The sequence below is a fragment of the Tursiops truncatus genome, chromosome X, assembly GCF_011762595.2.
Source record: "Tursiops truncatus isolate mTurTru1 chromosome X, mTurTru1.mat.Y, whole genome shotgun sequence".
In the NCBI taxonomy this organism is placed as follows: domain Eukaryota; kingdom Metazoa; phylum Chordata; class Mammalia; order Artiodactyla; family Delphinidae; genus Tursiops; species Tursiops truncatus.
Window position 1 is genome coordinate 102,194,919 of NC_047055.1, and position 14,420 is coordinate 102,209,338.

The 14,420-nt window shown below is 43.7% G+C and overlaps 1 protein-coding gene across 7 annotated transcripts in view; it reads left to right on the plus strand.

Annotated features, from left to right (window-relative positions):
- Positions 1-14,420, plus strand: part of DMD (dystrophin) — a 736,567-nt gene that overhangs the window by 620,494 nt on the left and 101,653 nt on the right. For all 7 annotated transcript variants that reach the window (XM_033849482.2, XM_073799481.1, XM_073799480.1 and 4 more), the window contains 2 exons: positions 1,434-1,508; positions 13,110-13,311. In XM_033849482.2, the coding sequence (XP_033705373.2) occupies positions 1,434-1,508; positions 13,110-13,311 (277 nt within the window). The remainder of the gene's footprint in view (positions 1-1,433; positions 1,509-13,109; positions 13,312-14,420) is intronic.

Genomic DNA, 14,420 nt, shown 5'->3' on the forward strand with positions numbered 1-14,420 from the left:
CCCTTTCTTAACCTCCAATTAGAACTGGTTCTGTGGGTGCCGTTTGATTATGGCAGTTAGTCATGTTTGCCAGTATAGTTTTTCTTTTTTTCATTTTTTTGTTCACATATTCATTCAGTTTGTCGGTCAGTCCCTGAGCTGTATTAGACCTGTTTTTTCAGAGAGCAGTTGTATGTTAAGTCACTGGGAAATAATGACAGAAGTAGGGGTCAGGGTACTTGTCTTCAAGGAGCTTTTTGGAGCTGGGTTTATGAAACATAAATACACAAAAATGCAAGAAAAGAAATATATCTTGGCGTATATCAGGGCTTACGCAAAATTGAGTGAGGGCATCATCTAAATACAGATTTCTGCTAGGTGAGGTGAGTTGGGGCTTGATAGGTGACAGTAGAAACCACTGTAGCAGAAATTGTTGAGCTGTTAATCCGTGCAGAATATTAGAATGATTGCACCTTAGAATATAAAGCTAAATGTTTATTTTAGTCCCAGTTTTATTTTACTTATTTTAATCTCTTTTAGAATAGCAGTATCTTCATTAGTACAGAATACGTACGGAAACAAATATCCATTCTGATGTGGACTCGCAACTCTTCTTGTTGACATCTAGTATCATTTTTGTATGTTTAGCTTGCGTCCAAACTTTCGAGCAAAAGCTTCCAATTAGTACGTGTGTGTGTACACACATGAGTTTGTGAACTTCTTTTTAAGCCAGCTCTCTTTTATCCTGTCTTTGCTGAATTAGTTACTTTCTAGATAAATGCAAAATAGTTAAATAGAAGGAACCTGTGGGATCAGGTGGACCTAAACCTGGAATGAGGGTTAACTGTGCCAATTAAATTTTAAAATACATCTCACACACAGAGACACATGCCTATGTTGGGTAAGAAATATTCAAAATGTTCACAGTGCCTATCTTTGCGTAATGGGATTACGGACGATTTGTTTACTTGATTTTATATTTTCCTTTAATTTCTAAGGTTTCCACAGTGAGCACGTATAACTTTGATAATCAGAAAAACATGTTATGTTGCCGCTTGATAGTTTGCTAAATTCTCATAGCTGTTTCAGAGAAATCTTCCCTGTTCTCTTTCACCTTGTGTAGCAAAGATTCACTACAATAGAACCAAGATTACAGTCTAGAAAAAAGAAATACCTGTCCTTCTTTTCCCTCTTGGACACAAGGACTATATGAGCTCCCTGCAGGCTATGCCACTGTCATCCCTCACAGAACTTAGCTTTCCTGATTGTCAAAGAGCAAAAAGACATTTTTTTTCTTTCCCCATGTTGACAAAAATTCACCTTTCCAAAACTGGGGCATATACAAGAGACTTTTTCCCCCTAGCCTCTTGTTGTTGTTGGCAAATCATTGGGAGTTTATCTGTGCCTTTTGAGAAAATAACAAATGATCTTTGTTTTCCCCCTTTTTTCTTCAGCTGACCTGAATAATGTCAGGTTCTCGGCTTATAGGACTGCCATGAAACTCCGAAGACTGCAGAAGGCCCTTTGCTGTAAGTATTAACCAGTGCTCGAAATACTTGATAGTTATTCTTTGGTTTAAAAAAAAATGGTTGGGAGTATTTGCTATTGGAGTGGGGAGAAATAGCTCTCTCAAGTCCGGGTGTAACATAGAATTCATTTTTTCAAGGTATCTTTGGCTGAGTTTTCACCTAGACTGCTTCGTTACATTGTTTAGAATCATTCCTGTCACCATTGCTCAGCTACTGATGTTGAATTGATGAGATACCAGTAATTTTTATTTCCTAACTAATGGTGTTGGCATCCAGAATTATCTTTATGGAACTTGAATTATCTCCACCTGTTCTACCTTTACTTCTTATAAAGTGTATTGAATATTTGAAGTATTAGCATCAGATTGCCTTACCCAAACCAGAGTTCACAGATGTGTATTGTTTTTTAGCTTGAATGCTAATGTTCAGATAAATACTGTCATAGAAGAAAGATGACAAGATTGTTTTTCTGCTTTTGCTAAATAACTTACATCAGTGGGGAAAATTCCCAAAGTGTCATACAATGCTGTCTGTTTATCAGATAGTTTATATATCTGTTACCAGGTATAATATTGTTTGAGAGCCCATGTATGTTGTTAATGTGACCACGAAACAGATAGGCACAGTCCCTACCCTGGTGGAACTTACAGTCTAATGAGGGATATACAGGGTGTCCATAAGTCTAGAGACATAGGTGTATGTATATAAGATCATCAAGAACATCTACAATCTGTAAAAAAAAAAAAAAAAAAAAACACCTCTATTAAGGCTTTATGGGGCTTCCCTGGTGGCGCAGTGGTTGAGGGTCCACCTGCCGATGCAGGGGACACGGGTTCGTGCCCCAGTCCGGGAGGATCCCACATGCCGTGGAGCGGCTGGGCCCGTGAGCTATGGCTGCTGAGCCTGCGCGTCCGGAGCCTGTGCTCCGCAACGGGAGAGGCCACAACAGTGAGAGGCCCGCGTACCACACACACACACAAAAAGCCTTTATGGACACCCTGAGAAAAAGTGAAGGGACAGTTTCAAAGTCATATATTTAGTCATGTGACAGTGGAAGAATGGGTACCAGTGAGTTGTGGGGTTTGCTTGAAGAGGTGGTATCTATGACACGTGAGTCCAGAAGGGTCAGTAGAGCTCACTCCAGAAAGAATGTTCTCATCAGAAGGCAGAGCATGTGCTGAGGCGTGGGGTCCAGAGATGCCGTCAAGAACTGAAAATACTGCGGCTAAAGCACAGGAGCTCCAGGGAGGGACTGTGGTAAAATATTTGGCTGGAGGAGAAGCAGGAGGCAGATTGGGAAAGACCTTTTAAACTTAAAGAGTTTAGAGGTCAGTGGGGAGCCTTGCAATGGGATGGCACGATGGAATTGTCATTTAGAAAGATGACTCTGCTGTGGAATAGAGCCTGCACGCTGGCGGTGGTGTACACCGGCTGGGGGAGAGACTTGGTGAGCAGTTTCAGTCGTCTAAACCAGCAGTATGGTGGCCTGAATTGGCAAAGGAGGAATGGAGATAAGTGGAGAGAGTTGAAAAATACGAGGTGGAATGGATAGGGCTTAGTGATGAGTTTGATGTGCTAGGTGAGGGGGAATCAAGGAAGATAACTGAGGTGCTCACCTGGGGGGAGTGGCGGACGTGCCTTGGCAGAGCTGAACATAGAGCTGTGGCGCTCAGGAGAAACATACGGGCAATGTTTAGGAATCATAAGCGTGCAGGTGCTCGGGGAGTGTAAAGGAACAAGAAAACAGGATTTAGGACAGGGGGCGAACAAGGTACAGAGGGGACCGCAAAGGAAGACTCAAAGAAGGTATAGTGGTACATACTGCATGGGCAGAAAGAAGGGGCCTGCCACCGGGGTCAGACGTTGCTGGGAGGTCAGGATGAGGTTGGCAAAAGTGTCCGTTGGATTTAGCAACAAGGAGGTCCTTAGTAACTTTGGTGAGGTTTTAGAGACACGGTGGAGGTGGTGAAGTGGGCTTCAAAGTAAAGCAAAAGTGGGGATGTGAAGACAGTTGAGACGATTCTTGGAGAAATTTAGTTGTGAAGGGGAGGGGAGACGGGCGGTAGTTAGCTGGAAGGGGCTGAGGAGTTAATGGAGTGCATGTGCACATAGGTTGAGAGACGCTTGAGTCTGTTGAAATGAATATGAGAAGCGGGGACAAAATTGTAGTTGCTGGCTCAGGAGATACTAAAACATGTGAGTTCTCAGAGGAGAGGGGAAGGTAATCCGGAGGCCAAGAGAAGAAAGGGGACGCCTCTCCTCCACTGTAAGGAGTGGGGCTGAGGAAAGGATCTGGGCCGGGCTAGGTAACTAAGGAGACCTAGTGGGAAGCGGGCGAGGGATGCCCGCGGGGAGGGCTCTGTTTTTTGTGTGAAGGTGGAGGAGAGGTCCTGTGCTGCAGCTAATGGCAGAAGGGGATAGAGTCGAGGTTGGCCTTAACCTCTGTGGAGAAAGGGAGGGCTATTTTGAGAAGCAGCATCGTGGAGCCCAGAGTCTGCTGAGCGGTTTACGACAGCACCAATCCGCAGGGGTGTTTCTCCAGGCACAGCCAGTAGTCAAGAACCGGATGGTTCTGTCCCAGGTGGGCAGAGGCCAGCCGGGCAAGTGAAGTAGGGATTTGGGCCAAAGAGTGGTTAAGTGGTTGGAGTGCTGTCCGTCGAGTCTGCATGGGGTAGGAGAGGCTGTGAATTTGGGTGGAAGCTGGTAATTAGGAGGTAGAGGGATCGAGAGGCCAAGTGTTCAGGGAGGTAGAGGAAGAGATTGTGCGGAAGTGACTGGAAAGCCAAGAAGTTGTGGTCAGACAGCAGCAAAGCTAAACGTTATTTCAGAAGCGGAACAGTTTGGCTGGCTAGGTCTAGGATATGACCATTTGCGTGGGCGGCAGAGGCGGGCTAGATGTGAATTTCCATGGAGATGAAATAGGAAGCTAATGAACTGAGAGGCTAGAGTGATGCATGAGTCCTCGCTGCCAAGGTTGAAATCACCCCGAATTGGGCCAGAACTGGGGAAGAGCAGAGGGCTGTGACCCCTGGCTACCAAATCTTCAGCAATGAAGGCGTCTGATGCAGGGGGTCTGCAGAGGCTAGCAGTAAGATAGTCAACTGGTGTTGGCTCGTGTGTGGTTTTCTACGTGGAGATGGAGAAGAAATGGCCTAGAAGTGAAATTATTTGGAAGGAGAGAGTAGGCTTTTCCTCCTTATCTTGGTCTCTCCAATGCTGAGCACGAAGCCTGGCGCAGAGAAGGGCTTCATCTGTTTTCAAGGAACTGATGCATGAATGAAAGTAAATTCAGGCTTCCATTTCCGTATCGCTTATAGTCTGAAGCTGTCATTTTTCAGCTCTATAGCTGCCAAGTGGTTTTTAAAGGACTCCCCAGGCCTAGGATTTCCTTAGGCACCTGTTAATGTACCAGAGCCGGAAAGAGGCAGTTTGAGATGGAGTGGAGTCAGAAGGCTGGATGGAGAAGGTCTTCTGCCTCTTCTTCTTCTTCTGTCCCCACCCCATCCCAGAGGCAGTGCCTTCCATTGAGAAAGGGGCAGTTATGAAACGTGCTATAGTACATAGAGAGATGTAAAAGTGAGATACAAAAAGTTCAGAAGAGATAATCAGCTGTTCCAGGTTATACTATGAAAAAGCCTCCAAACTGACTACATTGGAAGACCCCTTTCCATAATGTTCCTTTTGACCTTGGATTTAGGCATTATTCAGTTCTCCTCCTGTTAAAAACTCTTTCTCTTCACATATGTGTCTCATTGTCTATTATTTCAGTGTACGTTAACATTTCCAATAAACGTTGGAAAAACAGGGGGATTTGATATTATAAAACATTTTGGCCATGGGCACTTACAACCTTGTAATAAAGCTAAGCTCTGAATGTAGCCTGTAGAATTTTCACTTTTAAACAGATTTGAAATCTCAGCATTTCCTTTCTAAGCATGACTTTGCTCATATTTGAAAAAGGTTTAGTTACAGCAAAATTAGGGTGTATTTATCTGAATTAAGTACTCGATTCTCAAGAATGGTAGGAGGCTTCCACGTGTAGTATGAATATAGAATGAAGAGTTCACCTATCCTTTTATTATTGAAAACACGCGTGGTCACGTTACTTAACCAACTGTTCAGTAAGTGATTTCAGAATTTCCTCTTAATTTTAGATTTGCTCCGGCCTTTTTGTCATTTCTGTGTCTGTAAAGCCATGATAAAGAGCTATTGTCTGTGGTACAGACAAACAGAGCTTGTCCTGGCTACCTTTTCCAACTGAAGGTCGTGTCCACTAACTCTTACTTTAATGAAAATTAACGACGTTATCTCAGAGATTTCCTGATGCCAGTAAAGAGTTCGAATTACAGATGCCTTAGAAAATATGCCATGCTACCGCCGCTAAGCACTTGGTCTTTTTCACTTTTTTCACTTCACTATCGAAGCTTCAGCACTGCAGAAACCTGAATACCACAGTTTTATCCACTATAGAGGATTTGCGATTTAAGTCTAGAGCATCACCATTGGCCTATAATGTCCCCAGTTTGTAATCCGTTTAATGTTGCATGACTCCATACTGCCTTTCAAGGCATTGTGAATGAAAATTAAACGCGACAGAAAAGCAGAGACAAAGAGGAAATCTGGGTAAGAAGGATTTATAAGCCGGTTCATGTGGCTGATACCCCACTGAAAGTTATGAAGAAGATAATCTAAGCTTTTTCCTTCTCCGGCTGTAGTTCTCATGAACATCCTATAGGTTTGCAGCTTCTAAAATTAAAAATGTAGCCAACTTCTAAGAGCAGAAATAAAAATGCACTTAACAAAGCCCATGTATTTAGTTTATTAGTGTGTGGTGGGTTGGAGAGAGCCCAAACCATAGGGCTAAATATACTGCAGTTGATAAATGTGACAGATATTCTGCAAACAAGAAGTATGGAACAATTTGCTTCTGTTCAGCAACTAAATCACACAGTAGAGAAATTTTGTACAGCCTGGAGTTGTCTGAATAGAGGCACCATGGCCAGACTCATCCTTACCATGCCATACCAGGTAAAAAAAAGGGGCTCCCTTCTTGGTACACGCACCTCACCTTTTGTGCTTGCACTGAAAGGTGGCATCAGATAGCGTTTGGTCACTAAAGAAGGCTCACAGGACCCACGGTAACATTGCTTACAAATCTACAGTCTCTTACAGGCAAAGGTTACAAGAAGGCAACAGGGTTACAGTATGCCTCCACAGCCACCAGCTACCTCAACAGCAAGGGGACCCGAGGGGCCAGCGTAATTATTTGTCCCTTCCCCGCAAAAATCTCCTTTTCCCGTATACCATTATATTATTTTTCACGTAGGTTGGAGGCCAGGTCTCTGTTATTTCAGAATTCAAAACATCTTGAGGATGGAGGCAAACTCGTTTTCTCCACTTACATGGTTTGATGGGTATCGGTGCCCCAAGAGAGGGGTCCGGTAACAGGAGGCATCTCTCTCCCAGGGGGAGCAGTGTAGTCCTGTTCGAAATGTGTCCAGTACCCACGAGTTGCTCGCTAAGGGAAAGGAGGGTGGGTTCTCAGTCGTGCTGCTGAGGCTGTTAAGGAGGACCTTGTAGGTTCCATTCTCGGGTTATCGTTGGTTCCATTTCTAGTTGATATCCTCTTTTCTCCTGGAATTGGATTCCCTTGATGTGTTCTTTTTGCACTAGGCGGTCTTTTCCATCGGTTTCTCTTTTCTCACTCAAAGCAAATTCTACCTTGCCAGGTGGTCCTCGCCCAGCTCCTAATTCTCCTAAGATTCTTTTATTTCAAGCAGTCCCATGCTCTTTGGCCCACCAGACATGTTGTTGCCAATGTGTACTAACGTCTTTACCATAGGAAATACAATTGAGATACAGAAATGTTGAGTCTCCCAGGCAAACATCATAGGAATAGTAGTCACTCCTAAGTGAACTTTGGTTCGGGTATGCCACAGAAATATCTATAGCCGTCCACAGCAGATTTCTGGCTTTTCAATCTCAGGGAAGTGGGCCCACCAAATTCAACTTAGCTTTTCCTCAATGATACAAGCATCCCGATTTGTAGCTTTCCTCACACACTAACACTAGCCTTTTTTTTTTTTTTAAACACAGAATATTGTGACATATGAGGCATATACCATATAAACTTTCTACCACATACCCAATACCTTTTGTAATCCTTCATCATCACAATTAATGACCATGCCGTGTTCATTCAGATTATTATAAATCAGTGTTCTCCAGATATGACTGGGTAAATATTCCCACAGGGTACTTTCCAAAAGAGGTGCCTAATGACAGATGTATCCTGTGAAACAAGCGCCAAAAGCCATAACCACTTTAATACCGCTCCATGGAGTCTGGTCACAGTCAGGACTCCCACCTCTTCACCCAGTGTGTTCGATAGATTGGCCAGCTGTCCCGCTCAGTTCTTGGCTTTTTAAAAGGGCATCTGAGTCGTAGCCAAGGGAGCATGTTATTCTCTTATTTTAAGCCTCTTTCTAGGCACCAGCATTATGTTAGATTTTCCCTTTTTAACACGCATTTGGTGGCTTTCTTCCCTTCGGCAACAATCTTATCTTTCTTCCTTATTGCTAAATTTTCATCCAAACTCTCTCCCCCAACAAAGAGTGTATCCCCTGGGTTCAGCCACTGGACTAGTCCATATTTAGCTGGTAGCAAGATAAGACATGCCTGGGCTTCCCCTTTGCCTTCCCCTTCTCTTCCCAATTTTTGATAAGGGGTCACATTGGTTCCATACAGAAAAATGGGACTGTCCTGTCCACTAGGCAACAAAACATGTGTGACGGTCAGCCCCAGTTAGGCGAGGTGTGAGAAAGGGGTAATCCAGTCCGTCAGTCCCTGTGGAATTCTTGCACTTACCTTTCAACTAGGTAAGGTCTTGTGCACTTACCTTTCAACTAGGTAAGGTATTGTTTGGGGATATTACCAGCCTTTGAGACTCTTAATTGTAGCCCCAGTCCAGGGACTACTAGTATGGCACTGAAAAAGAAAATTGTGGTAAAGTAGGGAACACCTGTAAGTTCCCCCACTTGAATTATCTTTTTAATTGTAATTGGTCTCTCAGGTGTCGCCCATTTATCAAAAAGTGCTAGTTCCCAGGTTCCTTTAGTTGGAACTCTACCTGCAGGCCAGAGAGGGTGAAGCTCAATGGAAGAAGGTTCTGAACTTATTTGAGCTTTTGCTCCTGCAACCCAGGAATTGAATTTTTAGCAGACTTACCATCCGTTTGCTATCCCCTTCTAATCCATTCCGTTAGCTCCTGGAGTTCAGGTTCTACCATTTCCAGTTTCCAGTAGAAAGTTGTATTACTGATAACGAATTTCAAAGCCTGCGCTACTTCAAACCAAGGGTAGCTTGGCAACTAGCATCAATGGTTTATTTTCATCCCTTTTATTAGAATCATCTTTTTTTCCTTTTAAAATAATGCCTTCCCCGTATTTTCAGCTAAGAATGAGTTGGGGTCTTCTAAACAATCTCCGTTCTGGCACCGATCGCTCCGGGGATGATAGTTAAGCTCAATAGCTGACGAGGACTCACAGAACCCAGATGACAGTCCTTACAAATCTACAGTTCCTGACTGTAGAAAGGAAAAGCCTGCAGCACAGCAACAGCATTAAAACAAGGATATGCGTCACAGCCACGGGATGCCTTCCAGCATGGGGTCTGGAGGGGCCAAGTGCAAGCTCCAAGTGCCCTCTCTGTACCGGGGCCACAGCAGGACGCACTTTATCTCTTGGATCAAGAGCCACCAATGTGAGCACACACCACTTTAGAAACCAGGGAGCACTAATTGGAGTCTCAGCCAGGATTGCGTTTAGCTGCTGGTAATCTGGACGTCTTCTTCTTACGTAGCCAGTCCCAAACCCAGTGGCCTCCCTGAGACCAGGTCAAAATGCCTAATGTTATTGCTGGCAGCAAACAACTGTGATAACCTCTAACTCATGGCTACCCATAAACACACTGAGTCACTTCTTTTCCTTGCTTTGATCAGAGGGTCTACCTTGTGTGGCTGTTTTAGCAAAACATCTCTTGCCAACTTCAGCACCTCTGGAGTTAACCCTCACAGCAAAGATAGCTACAGCAAAGTGCTTGACTTTCTTGCTGGGCAAAGATTTGCTTGGAAGGTCCTTCAGCCTGAAGTGTAAGCTGCCTGTAGAATGATGTGATGTCCACAACAGCCTCCTCTTTCCGCAGACGCCTTCTGCTGCCTGGGCCGAAAAGTCAGCAGACACATAGGAGTTATCCCACCCTTAGCCGCCCGCCCCTGTCTGTGTCTGTACTAATTAGGTTACAGGATCGTTTATATTGTTAACCTGGGGTATCCAGGTTGACCCATGGGATGAGCCCGGGGTTGTGTGGGCACCATCGGGCTTATTCTAGCCAACATTTTGGTGCTTCTTTTTCCTCCCAGTATTATTGCTAGTAGAGAATGCGGGGTGGTTTTCTATTGCTAGTAGAGAATGCGGGGTGGTTTTCTTTTTCTGTACAGCCTGTAAGGACACCTTCTGCCGCCCGCCTTTCTGCTTTTCAGTACATACCTCCGTGTGTCCTGCCGTAATACCCAGAGCAGGTCTCCTCCTGTCCAGTCTCAGTTTTCCCGACTGCAAAACGATTCTGAAGGTGCTTTTGAGTTCTCAAAGCCTAGGATTCTGTAAGAGACCAAAAAAAAAAAAAAAAAAAAAAAAATCCATCTGAGCTCCTCACTTGTGGCGTATGAGGAAAAGAACAGAGTTAGCATTTGAACCTGGGATGTCGAGAGGATGAGTAGGCACACCCAGCACCTCGGGAATCATCCACCCCATCCCATCCCATCTCCCTTTCCTGCTTTTCGTGCTTAGCAGAGAGGGTCCTGGAGAGCCGGTCGTTTTTTGTCTTGTCCCCCCTCTTTCACCCCACACCCCTGATGCATGAGGGGCACCACCACATGCTCTCTCTTCTTCAGTGGCGTCAAAACCTATAGCATCTTCTGTCAAAATAATTTTTGAAAGAGAGGGTCTATTAGAACATACTTGGGTTTTTATATAGCTTTAAAATGTATTCCCTAGTGAATACACTAAAGGAGAGAGAGATTTTCTCCTAAATGGAAATTCCTAGCTTGAGGTAAAAGGGTAGTTTTACCAAATTGTGTCTGCTGGTCGCTTGTTGAGGCTTCTAGAAGCAGCTAATCATTATGCTTAATGTTTCATCAAAGAATCGCAATGTATTCTTTAAGATGCTCGTCTTGAACAGTTAAGTGTATGTTTGTGGGGCAATGACATCGTCCCTATTGATTTTCTCACCTCTTTTCAAGTCCATAGTATCGGCTATATACACCTAAATAGGAGTCTTTTCCAAATGGTGGCACGATAGTGAAATTCTGTTTGATATGTTTGTTTCGGGAAGATGAGCTCTCCAGTCTTCTGTGATGGACCATTCTTGTGTTTAACCACATTTGGTTTTAGCAGAGCGCACTGCACAGTATTTCTCTCCCAACTATGTCACCTCCCGCTCCTGTTATTTCAGAGCAATTGCTTTGCGCCCCTCTGGAGCTATTCTCCCGATTTCCTATTCTGTGTGTTACCCATTCACCTGTACGGAGAGAAGAGTAGGCCCAATAACAAATTCATGCCATTTTGCTGTTGGTTATTTCTTTCCATCACACGGGGAAATTAGACTCTTCATACAAAAGTGAATCTAAGAATTCTCACTTGTTGGTTCTCCTATCCTTGGATATAAAGCAAAAAATGTATAATGATTACAGCAAAGTAACAGAAAGAAAATACTAGAAAAACTTCAAACCACCCATCACTTCCTTCAATATATAAAGAAACACGTTGGGAATATTGGTGTTTGGAGGAAATCTGCTCCTCTCTTCTGCTAATGTAGATGGGGTGCTGCATCCCTAAACGTTCTCATTACCTACACCTGAAAACGTGTCGTCAGAGAAAGTCAGGCACACACAGCAGAGAGGATTGAAAGTTGGAGTCTTCTGTCTCTGCATGTCTCTCTGGTCTCCCATACAGTCCCCACTCGGCCTTCCCCTCCTCCTGTCCCCCTGCCCACTTGTGTTGTTATGTTTTTAAATTCTTTATTCTTTTTCCTTCCTACCTCCCTTTCAAATCAAGTTACATTCCTTTCTGCCACTTGAAACAAAGTCTTGGCTTCAATGTAAAGAGGTCATTCCTTTATCTTTCGAGTATTTTTAAGCAAAAGGAGTGGGGGCTTGGCTTTGATAGGATGAGTGCTGGCCAGGGTATTTTAAGAAAACTGGTCCATGGAAACAGAGAGGTTTACTCACTGGGATAAAAGACAAAGGAAAAAAAAAAACCTCCTGCTTCCACCCCAGGTCTCCTTCATGCTTCCAGGGAAACTTCAAAAGGTTACTATTTTCCTTTTTGAAAAGAGGAAAACATGCACTACAGAGGTATTAACCTACATAGGTATTAACCACCATTTTGGGGGTTCGTCCTTAGCATTTAATTAGAAGTAGCCACAAATAGTAACAAGTAAAATGCTTTAAAACCTTAAATTTGCATCTGTTTAGTATGGGGCAAGCTGTTTACTGATTGGGATGGTGGTGTTTATCTGCAGTTACATTTATAATTGTGTTGCCTCCCCCCGCCCATATGTGAGAGATTTACTTAATTACCATTGATTCTTACTCTCAAAGGACTGAGAATTCAGATCAGAGCTTGGATGTATAAGGTGTTATAAAAGCAATGTTGTTCCGTTTCCAATTTGGCTAATAAATTGGCTTTACAGAAAAGCATCTTTCTGTGACACTTGGGAGTAAACCTTATGATTTGCTGATGTTGGGCAGTGTTGAGGCTTCACTTTTGATAAATGTTTGTCTTTCAGTATATGATTAAATACCACCTCAGATCACGGGAACCTCCACCCCCCCCAAAAAAACTTATAAAGTTCTTAGCGGACTTGAAAAGTACGTTGTAGACTATAATTTGAAGGTGAAAGGAGAAATAAGTGAGCCTTGTATCTGAAAACTGGATAGCTGATGCATTTATTTTAGTTTGCCTATAGAAAACTTTAGTGAAGTTGATTATTTTTTCACCTCGTGTTAATGTAGCAGAGAGATTAGGAGGTGACTGATATTTCAAGGAGGAAAACGCTTAACGATTATAAATGCATAGCTGGAAATAAGAGTTTACACAACCCTAACCATGCAGGTTAATCAAACTGACCTTCTCTAGTACTAATACGAGAAGGTATTCTCAGAAACTCTTCGAAAATCTCTAGTAAAACAGTTGTTTTTCTTTCTAATTCAGGTGGAAATGACTGTGTTCCTGTAGAACACTCTAGGTCCCCTTAACGCTCAAATATTTCCTAATAGTTCAGGAATGGGAACTGTCTCTTCATCCACATCTTCACCCAGTGCCAGTGGGAGTTAAGGACAGTCTCAGAGCTTGAGTACTCATCACACTTACCAAACTTAGAGCTGAGGGGTGAAAAGAAAACCCTTTAATAAAAGAGGGTAGGGTTCGGGTTTGCTGTTTACTAAAGGGTACAAGCCAGTCCTACCAGGATTGTCAAAAAGGAAAACAGTGAAAGAAGGCTTTTCCCCCTTGAATCACCTGTGATTTTATGTGGCTCTTGCAGTGGATCTCCTGAGCCTGTCAGCTGCATGCGACGCCCTGGACCAGCACAACCTCAAGCAAAATGACCAGCCCATGGACATCCTGCAGATCATTAATTGTTTGACCACTATTTATGATCGCCTGCAGCAAGAGCACAACAATCTGGTCAACGTCCCTCTCTGCGTGGATATGTGTCTCAATTGGCTGCTGAATGTATATGACACGTACGTATAGCAGGCTTTCTCCAGACTATACCACTGGACACTTAGTCTACAGAACGGTGACGGTGTAATTAGCATCACAGCAGGGCTCCAGTCTAGAAATATGGTACTCAGGATGAAAGTTTCATGAAGCCATGTGACCTAATGCTATCCCCGTGATTAATCATTTTTGCATTTTTTTTTTTTTTTTTGCGGTACGCGGGCCTCTCACTGTTGTGGCCTCTCCCGTTGCGGAGCACAGGCTCCGGACGCGCGTGCCCAGCGGCCATGGCTCACGGGCCCAGCCGCTCCGCGGCATGTGGGATCCTCCCGGACCGGGGCATGAACCTGCGTCCCCCGCATCGGCAGGTGGACTCTCAACCACTGCGCCACCGGGGGAGCCATCATTTTTGCATTTAATGGAACTGAAAAATACTTTGATAAGCTAGGAGGTAAGAACTAGAATGTAGAATGCTCTCATTAGATTAGAAAACAAACCAAACCCTGAGATACTCATTTTTCATATAGTAGAATGAGTCAGTGTGTAGCCATTAGTTCTTTCCCTTTCTTGCCTGTGAATTTCGAATTCCTCCGTCCTCTTCAGGGGTGGCTCCCTCTCACCGGCAGAAAGGGGTGTGCTCCTGGAGATGCTGACACACCTGTCACCAGCTCTGAATAGTGTTAGCTGACACTCGAGAGATTTTTTGCAGAAGAGTGTAAATTGATAAGCCAAAAAAAGAAAAAAGCCCTAGTGCAGCAAATCCAGATCCTCAAACTGGGGAAGTCTTTTTTTTTTTTTTATAAGGATTTACGAAGTTTCACTTTGGCACCTCCATTCATCCCTCTCTCTTAGAAAACACTCGTTTCTTTCGGATTGCACATAGGAGAACTCCCCACTTTTGTCTTGAGCTTAATGAAGACAATTGAGGAAGGTAGCAGAAGGAACTGGTCTTAATTTCAACTGAATTCTTCTTAGACATCAAAATTACTATACGCCTGATTTCACATGTCAACAAGAACGTATTCGGCATTTGGAAATCTGGGAAGGTCTTCTGAAAGGAGTTGCGTAGCAACTATTTGCTTTTGCCTTTGGTGTAGATTTCTGCCACCTCCTGGATATAAATGTATACCTT